The 19,206-nt window shown below is 39.5% G+C and overlaps 1 protein-coding gene across 6 annotated transcripts in view; it reads left to right on the forward strand.

The window, feature by feature from the left end:
* Positions 1 to 19,206, forward strand: part of NCOA7 (nuclear receptor coactivator 7) — a 99,198-nt gene that overhangs the window by 11,966 nt on the left and 68,026 nt on the right. For 5 of the 6 annotated variants that reach the window (XM_075498681.1, XM_075498678.1, XM_075498683.1 and 2 more), the window contains exon 2: positions 12,105 to 12,236. In XM_075498681.1, the coding sequence (XP_075354796.1) occupies positions 12,187 to 12,236 (50 nt within the window). In that variant the 5' untranslated portion in view covers positions 12,105 to 12,186. Of the gene's footprint in view, positions 1 to 5,149; positions 5,223 to 12,104; positions 12,237 to 19,206 lie in introns of those variants that run through there. The other variant, XM_075498679.1, reaches the window with a different exon arrangement.

The raw sequence follows: 19,206 nt of genomic DNA on the forward strand, positions 1-19,206 counted from the left end.
ATTGGAAGTGTGCCTTTTAATCCTAGGTCTTATAGTAATTATTGATAAGAACATGAATCTAGCTCTGGGATAATACACTTCCCACAGGTAATGGGTCACTCCTTTTTAACTGCAAATCACTAATGCACCCAGATGTGGTAGGTGTAAGCTGCTTTTCCTATTTTTTTTAAAGGTGTAGGTCTCTACCCAGTTTAGACAGATTTTTAGAGCAACTGTGAAAAGGCCTGAATTGTTGTCTGCCAATTTTAGGTTTCAACACCAAAATTGGAGCACTACAGCCCCTCAAAAAAAGAGGTTTTAACATGGACCACCCCCCCACCCCACCCCCCAACTCGTTAATACATTAACTGTTTTGGCTGGCTTCAACTTGAGGAAGGGCAGGCATTACTTTGATGTAGCTGTAAACAAGTGAAGACAAGGTTTTGTCTGAAATGTGTTGGGCAATCTGAAACACTCGCCATTACCAGCTGTGTCAGGCATAACTTGTGATGAATGGAAAGTTAGCAGCTTTTATCTTTGGGCCCCAATTCTGCAAATGTGTGTTTAGGTATTACAAGCATAACTCGTGTAAGTTGAGTAGTTCCTCTGAATGCACTTGGTACACGAGTAGAGAGCTCAGCGACGTTGCGGTACCTGGTGATGTGGCTGAGATGGCTTCCATGAGAAAGCAGCACTGGAGGAATTGAAGCTATTTGTAAAATTAGGTCAAATTTTGTGAAGGTTCCCCCCCCCCCCCCCCCCCAAAAAAAAAAAAAAGGAAATACCTAGCTTCAGAAATGCTGAGTTACTTTGTCAATACTGTCAGTGTAAGATGTTTGAATTTTAGTTTGAAAATCAGACTGTTTTGTTCAACAAGAGCACCTTGGTTCAATAATAATGTTTAAAACAGTTGAGTAATCTGAAAGTAAAATATATACTGCTATTGTTTTACCAGAAAATTTCTACACTTCTGTTTTTTATGCAACAGTACTCAACCTTAATTCAAGCATATTTTTAATTTGTTGTTGTTTTTTTTTTTTTTTTTTTTTTAACTAAGGCCTGAACCATCTCACTGACTGAACACATCCAGAGTTGAACAAATAAAGTCCAGATTAGATATGCTGGAAAAAGGATAGCATATAGCTGTTTTGTATGAACCATTCCGTTGTTCTCTTTTCTGCATACATAGAAATAAGTTGCTAACTTTACCTGAATAATTTTGAGCAGACACTTAGCTGTGCACAAATGGTTAGAACACAGAAGAGTAGAGAAAACTTATTTTTCTGTTTCTGGAAGGAAACAAGCATCTATTCAGAGAGACTCTCTAGTAGGTGGGGGAAATACATAGCTAGGGGAATTCAGTTTGAGAGGGGAGTTTTTGCTTTGTATATAGTGTGAGGTGACTCTCGGTACAAGGCCAGAAACTGTGTGTAGTGTTGTACAGGAATCTGGAGATGGAGGAAGGAAAAATGGTAAGATAATAAAGGTTTTAAGGATGTTTCTGAAGAGCAAGAGAACTAAATCATTCTCAGTTACACAATACCTAAAGGAATTTCACAAGGAGGAAGGAAATAATTAGAAACATTGCTGCTTTTAAAACAGGCTTCAGACTATGCAGTGGGTAGAGGGTCCAATTTACTGTTGATCGTTGTAATTTTAATGCACCGAATGCTGCCAACATCTGAGCCCCTGTGAAGCTGCATGTGCTGGTGTAATACAAGGTCACACTCAACAGACTGTGATGCAATAAAATGTTGCAGGTTAAGGAATTGAAAAATAAACAATGAAGGCTTCCAGTGTTAATTTTGTACATTACAAATGTACAGGATTTTCTGTTACAATTAAACTGATCAATGTGTTACTTAATGTACAGTGTATGCAATGTGACACAGTTAAGGTTGCTATGGAAACCTGGCATTTTGGTTCTGTTAACAGTGTTTCAGATAGGAAAACATTTGCATTGCATTACTGCGAGACTCCTTTCTACCCCTACTCCTCAGCTCCTTTGCTTCTCAGCTGGGAGGTAAGTGACAGAGAAAAAGCCATGGCCTGGAATTTGCATGAGTCAGTGTCGATTGAAAAAAAGGGATGTTGAGCTGAAACTTAAAAATTATAATTTTCCCTTCAAGTAGCTCTTGTGTCTTGAGTTGTTTTTTGAAGTGAGGAAGTATATAAAAGTTAATCTTTCACAGTGTAGTGTCAGTGCGCTGTTAACTTTAGGGTCTTTTTCTAAAAACTTGAAAATAATGGGTAGTTTCTAAATAAAACTTTCCAGTAATTTTCACAGCATGATTATGAATATTGTTGGAAATATACTTGACCTAAAAAACAGTGACCAGTTCTAACAATTCCTGTTAGATTGATGGGTTTATTCATATTTCAACACTTTCTTGTTGTGTGGTCTTACTCTGTAAAGCGTTGAGAACATCTTAACCAAGTCTGAGTACAGCGGGAATATTTACAAACACAAACCTAACTTTATGCTTAAGCATTTTGGGACCTAAACTAATTGTAAGTAGAAGGTGATTTATGGTACCTGTGATTTACAGTACAGGTATTTGTGCCCAGCATCAAGCCACATCTTTGTGGTTTAGGTGACTCTTCAGACACCTGTCTCTCTCTGCTCTACCTCTACTTTATTTACCATTGGTATAAATGCCTTTATTGGGTTGGTGAGAAAAGAGCTGAAAAGCGAGAGAGCAAGTTTGCTGTGAAGCTGAGAACATGCGTTTGTCTTTCGTAGTCTGTTTCTCGTCTCATGAATGCTGGCCGTAGGTCTCAGCAGCACTCATCTTTCAAAGTGCGGGGTTGCTGAGGCCCATGGAACGAAGTGGCTGCTCAAGGAGTTACGTCAACAGTTATCTGCCCAAGCCTTCTGCTGCAGGTCTGCCTTCTGTGGCAGAAGTAAGGGTGTGCTTGCAGTTCAGCTGTGCGCAGCAAAGCCTGCTGGAAGTGGGTGTGAGCTGGCATGGCAGAATATAAATTGAACTGCAGATACAGAGCTGCTTCTGCTGACTCTGCTGCAGGTAATTTGTGTGGTAATTTTGGGTGGAGGAGTGGTAGCAAACAGCTGAAGTAGGTGAAAGGGAGGAAGGCGAAGGGCAGTAATACTTCAGACTGGCATGGACGTATTTTAACAGCCTGAGAGAGGTGAGCGAAAGCCCAGTTTCTTTGACTTGGCACTTTGGCTGGCCAAGGTCCCCTTGGTCACCAAAGGTCGTTTGCTGTGCATATATCTGCAGTGGTGCTGCTGTTTCCCCAGTGCAAATCCTGCTCGAGCCCTGCGTGAGCTAATTCGTAGAAGCAACTCTGATGTATGGCCTGGCCTGGGATGAGTGACGCTGTGGATCCAGTGGCCCTTAACAGCATTCTGTGTATGGGATGTAGGACAGTTCTTCTGGTTGCTCACCTGGCATGGAGGTGGCACCAGGTAGTCGTCCGATTTTGTTTGCTACCTGACTTGTTCTCATAACACACTGCTGCGTAGGAGTGGTGAGGATGGAGTGACTTTCTGTTTGTTGCTTCAGTCCCTCTGCTTGGTTCAGAGGGGACTCTAAGGAGGATTTGGTCATGTCCCTTAAAAACCTGGTAGAGGACCCGTAACTCATTGGCTCTGGGAGTGACATGCTTATCTGTATGCATATGCTTTGACCTTGTCCAAAGAGATGTGCAGGCTTTCTTTGAAATGTTTCTAAACAGATCATAAAACTACCAGTTGTTCAGAGCAGGGAACATGCTGGCGTCAACTGCCAAATCAGCAAGGTAGTCCTAAGGGGATTGTCTAAATGCTAGTTGATGTGTCTAAGAATGTTCATCAATTTTTGTTTTTTAGAAAACTGCGAGTACCTAGTGTTTTAGCTGAATGCTGCTAAGCACATGCATAAAAGTCCTCTGTGTGTGTGCCTGCGTGCTCCGGGGAGAGGTAAGAGAACAATGACGTCTGTCTTAGCCTCTCTGAATATGGTAAACTGCATCCTCCTCTTGTTCTGTGGTGGTGGAACTATGATGCTGTACATCAGTTTAGAATCTGACTCAGAAATGCAACGTAAATTGTGATAGGGATGCCTTAGTATGTGGCATAAGCACAGACTTGATTTCATTCAGCAGGTGTCCTGGGAAAGAAAAGCACAAATGATAAGCCTTTTGCCTTGCAGTTACAAGATCTGTGGTTCTGTAATAACTTTGCAGAATGACCACCTTGTCCTTCTGGATCTTAGTCTCTCACCTGTAAAATGAAAGCAATGTTCTTGATGAGGAATGTTTGAAAGGCTTAGTTTTTAAAATAAAAGTAGCTAAAATTTACGGGACTCTCAAGTAACTGGAACCAGAACCCTATAAATTCTTTGGTGTTTCTGTTATTTACATGTATGAGGTTTTCTGTATTTCAGTGGCTACAGATTTCATTCTGTTTATCCAAATGCCAGTGTTTTTCTGCCGCCTTGTACCTGTTGTTACAGTATTTGGTAGAAAGAGACCAGTGTTTTCTGTCAACAGTCTATCGTAAAGATGCAGGATTTGGCATTTAGACTCTGCATACTTGCCTATACCTGTACAATGTGAGCATGAAAGGCTGCGGGGTTCGGAAGGCTTGGGCTTGATGCTTACTTGAACTGGGGTGGGTTAAAACAGGGGATACAAGAAAATGAAGGTGTTAATTCTTTTAAAACTCCTGCAGCAATGTTCTTGACTTAAAAGTGAAAATCTGGCCTGATTTTGAAATCAAGTGGCCTGATTTCAAACAGCACTGCACTTTTATATTTGGTATGGTGTAGCACTCTACCTGTTAATAGTTTACACTGTGTTTTGTAACCAGTTTCTGTCTAGCAACCACAGCTGAATTTCACAGTAAAAGACATTGTTCCTTATGGAAAATGCATCTGGTGATGTTCAGCTGCCAACGAGGGAAGATTAAATCTGGATGTTTTTCTCTCTTGACAGCCGTCACTGGTGATGTGGAATTTCTGGTAGCTCTTTTGCTTCCCCTTATTGTGTGTGAAACATGACAGCCTGAGTTAGTGGGTAAAAGTCTCCTCCCAAGCAAGGTAGAAATAATTCGGCTGGGGAGCTGAATTGGAGCTGAATCAAATTTTGTTATTGTTGTTCTGTTTCTGAATCAGAAATATTTCTGTTACATTGATTCTCATTTATTTTATTTGAACTTTGTTCATGTGGACAGGCCAATCCAGTTGTTGCAGATCCAGTTGTCAGATCCAGTTGTTGCAGATCCAGTTGATGAGTTGAAGGTAATCTAAGCTTAGCCTATTCTTACAGCATTAGTAGGGAATGAAAGTGCTTGGACCGTTAGCTTACTACACCTCTGTAGTGGGGAGAATAACCTCCTACACATTGCAGCCATTTCCTCAAGAGCCAGGGTGTTTTTCCTTTGCCTGTCTTATCTCCAGCTCTGATCTTCACTGTCCTTGAGAGTCCACAGGGTGCAATAGCCATATGGAATCTCTCTCTTTCTCTCCATTTGAAGATAGAGAAATTGTAATACTGGTCTGTGTTTAATCTGAACGAGAAGTGCAGAAATTGCTTCTGCATACAAATTTATTTTCAGTCTTTTAATTTTTGCATTTTAATTATTTGGGCATTTTAAGAGTGCAGTCTTGTTACAAGAAACATGGCAGGCTTAATACTTTAAAGGTCAGTGGAATTGTGTGCATAAATAAGGGTTATTCACCTAAGCAAGGGTTGAGTCATTAGCTTCAACTTCATCGAGGTGGAGAAGCTCTCCTAGGTTAATTTAGCACCCTTCAGTTATGTATAATGGACTGGAACTTCTTTATAGAGCTTATTAATGTTTTAGAGATAACATTACAATTTACATGGTAATTATAATGTAATTGTATTAAAATAATTCCATAGTTATCGTGATAGCTTTTGAATAAACTATTTTTTTACCATTCTGCTGAATCTAACTTAATGTGCTTAGTCTGTGCTGTGTTTTATTGGCTTGTGCTAGTGCTTTCCTGAAAGCTTCTGATCTCACTTTTAGCTAGGTCATTCTGCCTGAAGAAAAGACTAAAAAAGTTGTGGCTTACTCTCCTCTTTGCTGGCTGTGCATTTCTGTTACCCTTTCATCCTGAGATTCTGTAGTGTTTATTCTGAAACTTTTATCTTTACTATTACACCAATGAAATACACTAATGGAATATAAAAGCGGTAAAACTCAACCTGGTTAGTCCAGTCAGTGAAGCATTAATGAAATACTGCAAAGTTTAGCATTTCTCATAAGTTGCTACTGTGCTTTCACCTTCCTGTTTTTAAAAATGGGTTATCTATTGAAATGCATGCTAGAGTTGATATTAGTGCTTTGGCTTGTGAAGCTTAATTGTATACATTTACATGACCCAGTAGCACATTATAATGCGTCTCCTCTTCTGTGTTAACCTGTTTCTGTTGCCTTACGCTTAAAGGTGTTGTGTGTGACCCTGTGCTGCAACCTTGTTGGTGTGTGTTTGTATCTCTTTGCATCTGCCCAGTGCCTTGGAAACTGCTTTGGGCTCACGAGAGGCACAGATAGCAACGCCAAGGGTTCAGTTTCAGATCTAATACACTGAAAATGCTCCCCCTCTATCTGTGATTTGCTCTACAATTTCTTATTCTGCCAGCTTGATAGACATTTTTAATATTGCTCTTGAAGTACTACATACATATCTTTCCTTTTTTTTGTCTTAATATTGACTTGGTGGTGTAATCTTTGTCGTCTCTCATGGTGCATTTTTTTAGGGGTCAGAATTGGCACACGTACGCAGAAGACTTGTTATTTGTAAGAAGACGCTCTGCTGCAGAGTTGCAGATCTAAGCAGAATCATTAGTAATGCTTCATGTCCAAAAATGACCGGTGGCAACATTTGAATGTTCATATTACAGCAGATGGTAGTAAGGAAGTGTGCAGTGGCATCAGCAGATGTGTGTGGTGTTTGTCTGTAGTCTCAGAGGCAGAAGTAAAACAGAGAAGCAAAAATAAAAAAACTAATGTTGTGTGGGATGCTGCACTAGAGAGCAGGTGCGGGCTACGTAGTGTGTCTGGGCAGCATCCCATTCCCTCGGCACAGTGGGATCTCCCTGTTACATCCTCGGCGTGACCATGTCCGCTTGGCTGTCTCACTGGGAGTCTTCTGCCTTACTCTGCTCCGTCTTCCTAATTGTGGAAAATTTGTGCTTAGGCCTCTCGCCTCCCCTGCTTGTTTTTCACAGTATGATCGCTCCCACCATTGCTTGCCTTGTGGGGCACCTGCAAAGGTACAGGATACTACCCTTGACTTGGTTTCCCTAAATTAAATTAATTGCTTTTCTACATATTTCCTGAAGGAGCTGAGAGCACCATTTAAACCTAGGTCCTCAGAGGAGTTAGGCTTTTTATTTCCATTTGTGGATCTGAGCTTTAATTTCTATGCATATGCCCACAGAGCCAAATAAAGATGAGACTGCCATGGGTCTCCAAAGTTTGTCAGTTTAAATTTCACACAGAAAATAATAACTAGCTCCTTGTCAAACTAGTCTCCTTCCTTGTTCTCGTTGCTGCTGGTTGTTGGAGCTGATTGGATTAAAGCTGGTGGGAGGATGCTTTTACATGTTGCTCTTCTGCTCTCATTTGAGTGTGTGGAGGTACTTCCTGGAGTTCAGTTCCCCATTTGCAAAGTAGGGTTTTACAGCATTTTCCTATTGTATTGGTTGAGAGGTATTGACTCTACAAGATTGTGAAAATATATAAAGAGAATTGCACGATCTTGAACATTTTTTTTTAATCTGTATGTCTTTCCAGGACTTGCAGTGGGCACAGATGGCCGGAGACAAGCTATCAAGTCCATTGAGTGTTCTAAAAATAATCAGAGTTCATTGGCTTCTGCTTTGCTAGTGATTTGGATGTGCTGTTGTTATTGTACATTGTTTTGGAAAGTAATGCTCACAGCTGGAGGATTCATCGTTGGTACTTTAGAGCCAGCAAACAGGATTTCTGGGTGCTTACCTCTGAGCACAGCAAGCAGGTCCTTTTGTTATCTCATGAAAATGCAAACTACTTAAACCACAAGTAGCAAGGTATGTTATTCTTCATGCCTGAGAAGGGAGGGAAAAGAGATGAAAAATAATTAGAAAAATGTATCAGTCTTTAGAGGACTTAGGATGCTCTATTCACATATTTATTTATTTTTAATGTTCCCCTCAAGAGTACAGTTCCCTTCCCCTTTGTTTATCCTCACACTTAGAGCATCTTCCTCTTATGCTGCTTTGAATGTACCATGACAGGAGGCTGCTGTCCTGCAGTGCCAGGTGGCAGAGCGGGCAGCAGGAGCTGGAAGCAGCATTTCTGGAGGTCTTGGGAGGGTGGTGGCAGTTGCAGTGGTGTGGGTACCCACATTCAGGAGTTCAGTCTGTTCCTGTGATTTATTTATTTTTTTAAAACTTTTTTTTTAATTAGTTTTTGTTTTGTGGCCTTGGTGGAGCATTCCCACCCTCATTACAGACTCCCAGTAGCATCCCCAAAACTCCCTGGCAGCAAGCCTAAACAGACAAAGCAAGTATCCAAAAAATATGCTAATATAAATGAAAAAATCCAGAGCAATAGGACTAACATAAAAATATGTCGTACTTTTTGCTGTATTTTGTTCTTTTCTTCATATAGTTATCAGGTGCTGATATTGACTAAATTTGGAGAGTGGCAGATTTTTAACAGGATCCTTACTTAAATGCATTGTTTGTCCATCAGGAGTATATTTTCTCTTGAAACTACCTAATAAAAGAATTAGCATTGCTGTAGACATGTAATATAAGCTTTTCACTGTCTGTTTCAGTGTAGAAAGGGTTAAACTGAGCCTAAAATTTCTATAAAATCAGCTTTGTCATCATTTGAGTTTGAACTGTACTCATGATATACGAGTAAGATGTCTGTCTCCCGGCATATAAATATCCCCCAAATATGTACATTTTTAATAGTCTGCCTGATTCAGTCTTCGTCTCTACCAGAAAGGAGCTACCAGGAAACCAAGATTAATTTTAATCATATATCCTTAATAGCATTTTAAGCAGTTAGTATTGATAAAGAATACTTGGGATTTCTTTCTTGGGAGATATCAAAGGACAGGTAAGGGGGAATTGTGGAGACAATTTACTTTTCTTAATGTAACTTTAAAACGTCAGTGACAACCTATAAAGTAAACGTGGCTTTTGAACTGTTACTGCTTAAAGAACTAAAAATTGAAAAAGACCTTTCGGAAATACTACTTATCAGTAGCAATTACTGCAGGTTATGCTGTGGTCCTCCTAGCTTTCAGGCTTTTTTTTTTTCTCCTTAAAGCCAACTAGTACATGAAAAATTCCCAACAACAAAAGTAAACTCAGAGGTTATGAAGTCTGCACTCCTAATTGATTTGCTTTTCCTAGTACTACATTTTCAAAGTATAATTTTCAGCCTTAAATATGCCTTCCTAGAACACCACCTTGTGTTTCTTCTAAGAAGGTGAGCTAAGTAAGTTTTAAGTCAACAGAGTGGAACGTGATGTTAAATTATATTATTGTGAAAATTTTAATTAATTGGATATGAGATCCCTGTGTATTTTTATCAGCAAAAGAAAAAAAAAATTCACCTGAATGCCTTTGTTAATTCTGGTCTATGGATAACATTGCAATTTTCTGAGTGCCCATCTGTTCTGAATATATTTTTTTTTTTTTTTTTTAAGTTCTTGATTTATTCCCTCTCCCTGTGTGAAAGGACTTGGAGTTGCATTTAGGTGGTGTGGGAAGAACAGGCTCCATACCCGTGCTGTCATTGCTGGCTTTGTTTAGCATTGATGAAAGCAAATGGCAAACCTTACACTTGGCGAGCTGAGCAATGCCACACTGGTTTGGTGCTGGCAGCTCCTGCAGCATCCACAGTTAGGTCTAGGCTTAAGCCCTACCTCCTCTCTCTTTGTGCCCCTCTTTGCCGAAGCGGGGGGTGGCTGCTCCGGCACTGGGCAAGACAGGGCTGTGGGCAGGCAGGGTTTTCTCCTCCTGGCTGCCTGGACAGTAGCGCTCCCTTCATCTGCCAGCACCATGCCGGAGCAGGGCTGGTGTTCCCCTGGGTGGGGTCGGTAGATCATGGGAGAGGGAGAGAATGAATGCCGACTCTTGCATGGGGTGAGGCCCTGAGGACAGCTTCTCCATTCATCTCAGCTGATCATGTTTCAGTGAGGTGAGAGGGGCTCTTCTCATTCCCATGGGTGGTCCCGCTGTCCTCGTGGTCATGGGTTTAATATCTCAGTGCTCCGTGGTTATTTGGTAGTTCTTGGTGTCAAGGTGAGACTCAAGTCTGGCGCGTCAGTGCCTTTGCACACACAGAGCGGAGTATAATGAGGGCACAGCAGGCAAAGGGGAAACAATGGTTCCTCTTTCTTTGAACTCTTTGTAGTTTGCTATAGAGGTTGTAGTTGTATGCTTTGAAAGATTTATTGTAACTCTAAATGCAGTGCTAACAAAGCCACCATTTTTGATCTTCTGAAGATCTAAGGACCTGCCCCAACAGGGAAGATAAGGGATGCATCAAAATTCTCAGGAAGTATGTGATATCTTCATACAGACTGGACATCTGAGCAGGACAATTTGTTTCGGTGCTATTCTTATGCTACTGTCATGTAGGTTTCTGCGTCCGGCTGAAGACTACGACATGCATTAACTTGCAGAGATAAAACAGTATTCTCTTTATAAAGCCAAAGATGTCATAGGCAAATTTGCCATTTAAAGAGTGACCATTACTGTAAGAGTCTACCTAATGCATAAAGATCAGAGAGACTAGATTCTTTTTGATGCACTGGATGTATTCAAAATTAATGAGTAAGAAAAAGTGCATTTTAAAGCAATGGACTTTAATTGCTGTGGACTGATGCTCCATAAATATGGAGAGAAAATTATGGCAAGTATTTCTCATAGAGTCTAGCATGGTATGTTCTTGGGCCTTTCAAGTAGATTAGTCTATTTTTGCTACATTATCTCTTTTGTTGACATCTGGCAGTTTGTAGCTTATGATCTTTTAATGCAGGGGAAAATAATGGGAACTGATTAGGTCCCAGAGGAATTTTTCTTCTTTTGCTACGAATCATAATTTATGTGGTTTCCATTTCTTTGTTATGCAGCCCATTAGACTAAAATGTTATGTCTGGTTTGAACTTTAATCTGGAATACTGATAAAGAACTCTTTAATCTGGAATACTGGTAAAGATAACTGATTTTGTGCATGTGCACAAGCCGTCGGCATAGGTTGAATGTGTGTGGAGAGGGGAAGAGGATAAAACATCTTGGCAGAAATCTTGGACAGCAATTGATGTGGCATATTGTTAATTGTAGTAATTACCAAGCAGTTCCGAAATTCCCAACTCCTGGTTTCCAAGTGTCTCAGTATAGCATTCTGCAAAGAGGTGGTGATTTCCATGTCAAAAGCCAGTGTTAATGCTCTGTTGTTTGTGTTGTTTTTTTTTTTTTTTTTTTAAAAAAACCCACCCCAAAAAAACCAAACAAACAACTCGGAGAACCTTCCCTAGTCCTGTCTTATCTCAAGGTGACTGCAATTCATTTGGAGAGCAGGAGGTCCATTGTTTTTCTCCCTGTATACTTGTTTGAACTTGTGTATTGTTCACCACAGTCAAACCTGTGTAAAGAATGTAGATGGCTGTCTCTTTCTTTACATTGTTTTAAAACTTTCTTATTTCTCACTATTTCACAGAATTTTTATGAAGTGAACATTATGTGTCTTTCTGGTTATACTGTTTTTACTGGGTATTTCCAAAGCTTCTCTTGGATCTTCCTGTCTATAAAACACATGAAACCAGGAAGATGTTTTGGTATAAACTATTTAACAGCTTGCAAAATATTTTAATCCTTCCAGGGTTTTAAAACTTGCTCCTGCTCTTTGGGTTACCTGCTTTGCAGTATCTGTCTTCCTTTGCTGGAGAAACTGGCCTGAGTGCATTTATTGGTTTTTTTGTCTCATTGTATACTAAATGGATATCACATGGCAAGCATTGACTGGTTAAAGTTTTACTTTGCTTTGTTACTGAGTCAATTGCATTTCCACAACCCTGTTGGTTTTTGTAGGTGTTGTTGACATGTTGATTTATGAACTTCCTGTTTTTAAATGTTATATACAGGGGACTCTGCCTGGATATGAGGTACTGAGGGGAAAAAGAGCATCGCGCTTGGCTGCTCACCTTGCCCATTAGACTGTACATAATGGAGACCAAGGAAGAGAAGAAGGAACGAAGACAAGGCTACTTTGCTCGGTAAGGCTACAGGGTTTATTTCAATGTTGATTAAAATATGGAACTCCTCATTCTGCTTTTTTCACAAGGCTGTATGATTTTTCAAGTATGTATAAAAATGAAACCTATGCTGCATTATGTATCCAGAAAGTGCTTTCCTTGCTGTGTGCCTAATGTTGGAGTGGTAATTTCTTCCTTTTTGGTAGTGGAGATAAACTTGAATTATAATTGTTATTGGTAACACAAAACTGTTCCTGGGTACTCAGTTGCAAATTGCACTGCATTTGAGCTTCCAGCATCCAGTTCCTGAAGAGTGTTTATAAAAACAAGCACTTCTAAAACATAAACGTGTCTGAACCTAAAGTTTATCTGATTTCAAATAAAGCACAGACTAAGTAGTATTATCTCATAGGATAAGACCAGCTAAGAAAGGGTAGTTATATGCTGATAGGTTAAGCTGCCTAGACTGTATAATCTTTATAAATACAAGCAATGTTTTTTCAATCATTTTTATCATTTGGTATTCATGATTGGTAATTTTTAAGAAATAAGTGATGTTGATTTCCTAATAACTTGGCTTTGTTAATTTAGCAAGTCTGTAATCATCTCTGAGCTCTGATGTACAAGAATAACCAAGCTTGCTTACTCTTAGGGAAATCAGTATAAAAACCATCTTTGACTCAAAGATACTTTCTGCACTGTTGAAGAGGAAAAGCATATACTCTCTCCACTCTGTACTAAATAACTGTTATTGAAACTGCACTAAAACACTAGCCTTAGGGCATTACAGACATCTAGAGACATGCCTGTTGCACCACTTAGAAGTAGTAGTGTGGGGCAAAGTTGCAGTCCTTCTTTATTGCTGTTCAGGTGGTATGTAGTGGTGGCTAAAGACTTGAGGAATTTTTGTGGTGAAGGACATCTGTTAATGCCGGGTAACTTGCTTTCCGTTTGGAGAAATGCAGTTGATGTTGACAGAAAGGAATGTTGCAGGTTTGGATTTTGAGAAGGGGAAATAAACAATGGCACCTATAGCAGAGGAGGTACCAAGCAGGATAAAGCAGAAGTAGCTAAAGAGATTGTACTAAGGAACAAGTAATTTCTTATTAAGGAAGACTCGGGCTTTGAGAGACATGTCCGAGTAAGATGCTATAGTACTGAAGAGAATGTCCTTTCTAAATGCTGTCTGCTAAACAAAATGAAAAGCCACAAGAGGCTGTCAGCAAAGTCCTTGACATTTTGTTTAATCTGTTTTGCAGCTTTCCTGTGTCATCTGTGGCTATTCTCTTTTAAAAATTCACAGGGGCAGTGTCTTGTATGGGCACAGGACATAAGGCAAGGGTCAAAAAGACCTGAAACCAGATCTTCGTTCTAGCACTTACCTGCTATGTAACTTTTGGGAGGTCATCTGTCTCTTTCCCTCCTGGCTTGCATCTTTTTTCTTTATGTAGGTTGCAGGCCCTTAAATGAAGTTCCCACTCTAAGCAAACCCATGTATGATTTCTACAAGAATGTTCTTGCAGACCCTCAAGTCATTTTTTTAATAGAAGTAGGTCAGAAGGTGGTATGCCCAGCTTACCTTCACGTACATTGTCTGTGTGTGCAGTCAGGGACGGAAGCAGAACTGAATTTACATGTCCTTGATTTTAGTCTAACATCTTGAGTCTAGCATGCTTCCTCTAGTAAACGGGTGTCCCAGCACCTTGCAGATGAATGGTTTGAATGCTTTACATGATGACCCATGTAAATGTCATATGATAACCTGAAAATAATAGGCAGCTTATATTACCTTTAGTACAAAGGCAGTTCTAACAATGTCCCTACCTGTTTTTTTAAACTTGTTAAAATTTAGCTTTTGACTTGATGTAGACAGAAGTTCATAGCTTAGGTGCCTGATATTGGGACATGGAGATAATTTAATCAGGTACATGCTTTGATGTTGCTGTCCATTTTGGTTGTTTCATGGACACCTGTTCTGTCCTTAATTTAAGCACCCAAGTATAATAAGTTTTGGCCCTCATCTTTTGTGTGCTACTTCAAACACCATGCTTTTCCTGCTAGCTTGGTCTCATATTTACTAAGCCAAGAGCAACCTCAGCTGATTCCCCAACACAGGCACTCCTCTACTTCCATTACTGTTTTTTTTTTTTTCCCCTTACCTCTTATTACTGTTATGTTTTGTGAGCCTAAGATGATAATAGTATTTACAAAACATAAATTTATGTATAGTAAACATTCTTATGAGACAAGGACTCTCCCCCCTCCTTATCTGAATCTTCTTATTTTTGCCTATGATCAGATGTTCATGGGAGAAGACTACTGCTTACCAAAGAAGAGAATGGGAAACTGGTTAGACTTTTTGCCAGCGGGAGGGAAAACTGTGCTCCATGTCAGGAGGGTGGGGAAAAGGGCTCTGCTCCACCCAGGGCTAAGAAGAAGGATCCTGCTTATATCCTGGTTAGAAAGGAGAAAATGTATGTATTCAATGCTGATGAAATAAAATGTTTTATACCTACCTTGTGTACTATATTAATGAAAGTACACAAATTTTAATAGACAACTTCACTCTCTAATGTAAGGGGAATGGTTATTGTGGTATTAACAATGACAAAGGCATTAACTGAAAAATGGGAGATGATAGCTCTTTCCTCTTAAGCTCTGCTAACAGAAACCCAAATTCTCTGTTGGCAGAGCAAGGGAGCACATGGGTGTGAACAGCAGGACGAGCAGTGGCCTTGCTGCCCTGCCAGCATCCCAAAGTGCCTGACTTCCCATCAGAAGGTGGCTTTTGGCCTTCAGGCTGTTGTAATCTTGGCCCCTCATGGACAGCTTTTGGTAGGGGTGGCGCTCAGTCTCTCACTGGTTACGCTAGCAATTGTTGGAAAGGTTAGCTTGAGAACCCCAAAATATTTGAAGTGGTTAGCATGGTGGTAGTTATGTGCTGACAAACCGGCTCCTGAACTGCTAGAGAGGAAGCAAGATTAACATGAAATAACTGTCTGCAGCTCTGTCCTCCAAATTTAGTGTTGTAAATAAGCTGGTTTAAACATTTATCCTTTAAACTATTTAAAATTTCTATAGAGAAGAGGGCCACCCAGCCATTGTATCTTTCCACTACAGATCTTCATGGTCTGAGTGCCTCAGTTTTCCTGGGTGTCTCTCTCCCTATGGCAAGTGAAGCTGAAATAAAACCCTCACCATCCATTTTTGCTTCTTACCAAATGCTCCTTTACCCACTGTGTTTTGTGGTCAAGGGCTTATTTTTTGCCTTGGTTGGCAAGAAATGAAACAAGTAACTTTTCAAACAAAATAGAAATCTCTACAAAACTTTTTAAAGACCGATTTAGATTCTTTATGCAGATAAGATGTTACAGCTCGTGGGAGTTTAACAGGCAAGAAGTAAAAGTATAAGAGTAACATGCAAGCATAAATTTCTCTTATGCAATAGGTCCTTATTTAAGACTGCTACTCCTACTTAAAACTATTCTGTGTAGTTAAGTTTTCTTGCCTAATTCTTCAAAGCTTGTTTTTAGGCTCTTCTGTTGACTTCTGTGTCATTAGCTCCCAAGTGGACCAATATTACTCCAGCTCTTGCAAAGAACTGTCTCCTCTTGCCTTGAAGTCTGTCCTGGTATCCAGCAAGTCCAAAAATAAATGGTACAGTGTAATATAGATGTACAACAACACATCTGTGTATTGGGTTCCTGACACTACTGTGACATTTGGTGCTTTTTATTCTGATTATGTGCCCTTGAACCCTGGTACAACTTGCTATTTCCTTCTGCCTGTGCTTCCTTTATCTTCCCACTCTCCTTACAGAATGGAGAACCTCTCAGTTTTCTCCTGCCCATTGCGTAGGGTCAAGTTCAGAGGTATTTCACCTTGTGAAGTGAATAGTTATTAAAATTTTAACTTAATTTAAAAAGAAATTACCAAAATGAGTGACATGCATCACATGGACAGAATTGCCTTGGATATAAATTGGTAGTCTGGAACGCTGAATGTACAGCTTGAAACTGGAATTGCTTTGCATGTGCTGTTGTGTGATACTGGATATATTTGGACAAGAAGTTCTAGGAGATGAGAAATTGTAAGGGAAGAGTTTGAGTAGTTTTCTGAAAGAATGGCAAAAGGGGCTCTTAACCCTTTCATCACAGGGTTATCACAGGCAATCACAAGATTTCTGTGTCTCTTAACCTTCCTCACTGAGTTACTCAGCATTTTCCTTGCTTTATAAGATCCATCTGTGATCTATGTCAAATAGCTCTCTACTACTTTCTTAGCAGAGAAAAACAAATAAGTACTGCATTATTTGAAAAAAGGTGAGTTTTCAACAAGTTGACCGAGATGCTTACATTAACTTTATTAATAGTTATGTCTCCAACTTGTGGTGACCTTAATCTGAAGAATGCTGTATAGAGATGAACTGTAAAATTGATACTTACATTGAATGATTTTTTTAACAGTTTCCAGGGGAATTACGAATTTTAGTTCTCAGTCTCTCTTTTTGGTCACCACTGAAAGCCAGATTTCTGAAGTCAAAGATGAAGTGCTTGTATTAGGGAAAATATTCTCACTGGGATTTGGGTGCTTTTGTGTTTATTGAATTTACTTTGGTCTTGTTACCATCATTCTTTTGAAAAAACTACATAAATGTCTGGGACATGGTCCAAAGCCCATCTGAGTAGGCAGAGACTCCCTTTATCTCCAGATTTCTAATACTCTGTCAGAACCTGAAGCCAGTTGCACAACCTGATGTTCACCTCATGTTGCCTTATGATGTGAATATTGAAGGAAAATAAAGGAATTCATGACATGTTTTAATTTAGTTTCTTGGCTTAGATACCTAAATTTACATTCATACAGATTAAGATTTGTACATTAAACCCAAGATTTTAAAAAGATATATGAGTGTTTAATACAGTTATCATTTACTTGTTACCAGGCTCTAATTTACAGCTTTTTTTTCTTCTCCTAATTATTTTTTAATACCTAAAAATAAGTAAAACAAACCATACAACAAGTGGTGTACAGCATTCCAAGCACATTAGTTGTTCACGACCTAACCTTAGTTTTCCTTTTAAACATTCACAACCCATGACAGTAGGAATCATTAATACATAGTTGTTGAGCTGTAAACAGCTAGAGTCTGGAAAGCTTAGCTGGAGGTACTTGTCATATTGTTACAGTCTTTTCCTGATACATGCACACAAACATACTTTCTTGAGGGCATCTCCTATATATGAGACTTTGTCATAGGTTTTTCTGTTAGGTGCTTTCTTGTTGGCCAGACTCATTATATCCATGCAACAGGCTTCAAATGTTGGGTGCTCCTCAGATCACTACTTCTCCAGCAGTCATCTCCTTGCAATTGTTCTTGCTCTGCTGAGCCAAAGTGTTGATGTTTATTCAGGTTTCCTGTAGCACCCATAATTTATTTTTGCTCACCCATAATTTATTTTTTGCTTTTAGAAGGAAAAGTTTCCACACATTGTTCTTAAAACAAACCGTCGTGGAGGTTTATCTTGAGCATGAAAAATAGTCAAGCCAAGATCCTGGAGATGCTTAAATTTTTTTAAATGACTCTAGGAAATAATACATCATTTCAACTTATCTGTATAATGGAAACTTCTTAGCTCTGTTGCCAGACATATAAACATTACCTCATAATCCTGTTATTGAAACTAAAAACAATATTGCATTTTACTTGTATTATTTCGACCAATAACATGTATGCCTGAGGCTTTTCATTTTCGAAGAAAAGGCTGAAGATATCACTATTTCAGACTTATGGGGTGCAATGGATATTATTTGCCCTGTTATTTAGGGGGTATATGTGCAGGATAGTTGATTTGCTATGCCAAGAGAAGCCATAAAATATTTTCTGAAACATACAGTATCTTGATTTGCCTTCCAGTTACTTAAAATGGAGGGGTTTCAAATGTTTTTAGCAGACTTTCTGCCTGCTGCTGTGTAGGTTAGTATTTCAGCTGTCCTTTGCAACTATTGTAGTTTTCAGACATTAAAGAATGTCTAGAATTTCAGACAGCACCAGGAGCTTTTGAGTAGAGCTTTGGGAGGTTGGTCAGGTCCTTCAGATGCATGAGAGACACTTGCTGTTCATTGTTCATAAACTTACTGTTGTGTGTATATATATATATATATATAAAATGAAGGTTTTCTTTTTATCATAGGTGTAAACCTGGAGAATGAGAGTTGGGGGGAAAATTGAACCTGCTTTTTCTGAAGAGTGTTGCAGTGCAGGGGAAAAGTGTGTTGAACAGCTGCTTATCTTGGGAAATCTTTCCTCATCTCGCATTGCTGTTGCTTTCTGGACTCTGAGGTTTTTATATATTTGCGGTCTTGTAATTCTGTGATGCAGGATGAGAGTCAGCAGAAGAGCATGAATTACTGTCCTCTACTTAGCCTGTGAATCACAGAGTTATTCCCAACGTGAATGCTTCCTCTGGGAAGCATAAACAAGGCAGTGGTTTCTGCAGCCTCTGTTCTTTCCAGTGCTTTCACCCTCAAGAGTAGTGGAGTCATTTAGGATTGAAGAAGAATTTTGTTATTGGGTAACAGAGTTAGTGAAAGTATCTAATGGGGCCCTGAGGCTTTCTTCAGGGTTTTTAAAAATTTTCCAGTACCAGAAATGCTATTTATGGAGATACAAAGCTTGCATAAGACAGGAAGCATGGTTAATCTCCTCACCCGTTCACTTCCCTCTGCATGTGAAGTGAGACTGGGTAAGTGTGGGCTCTGTATAAAGAGGCTTTTTTTAGGAAAGAGAAGGGCAGGGTTTCATGATGCTCTTGATTTCTTTGAGGGCTATATCACAGAATATACAGAGAAAAGAGTTTGTGTTTATTTAATCTTCAAACATGCTGTCTCACACCAGCAATTTCAGAATTTTCACTGATCACCTTGCAAGATACATATAAGGCTGGCTTGTTAGGCAGCAAGTATACAATGACCTTATATTTGCTTTTCC

The sequence above is a fragment of the Mycteria americana genome, chromosome 3 (assembly GCF_035582795.1).
Source record: "Mycteria americana isolate JAX WOST 10 ecotype Jacksonville Zoo and Gardens chromosome 3, USCA_MyAme_1.0, whole genome shotgun sequence".
Taxonomy (NCBI): domain Eukaryota; kingdom Metazoa; phylum Chordata; class Aves; order Ciconiiformes; family Ciconiidae; genus Mycteria; species Mycteria americana.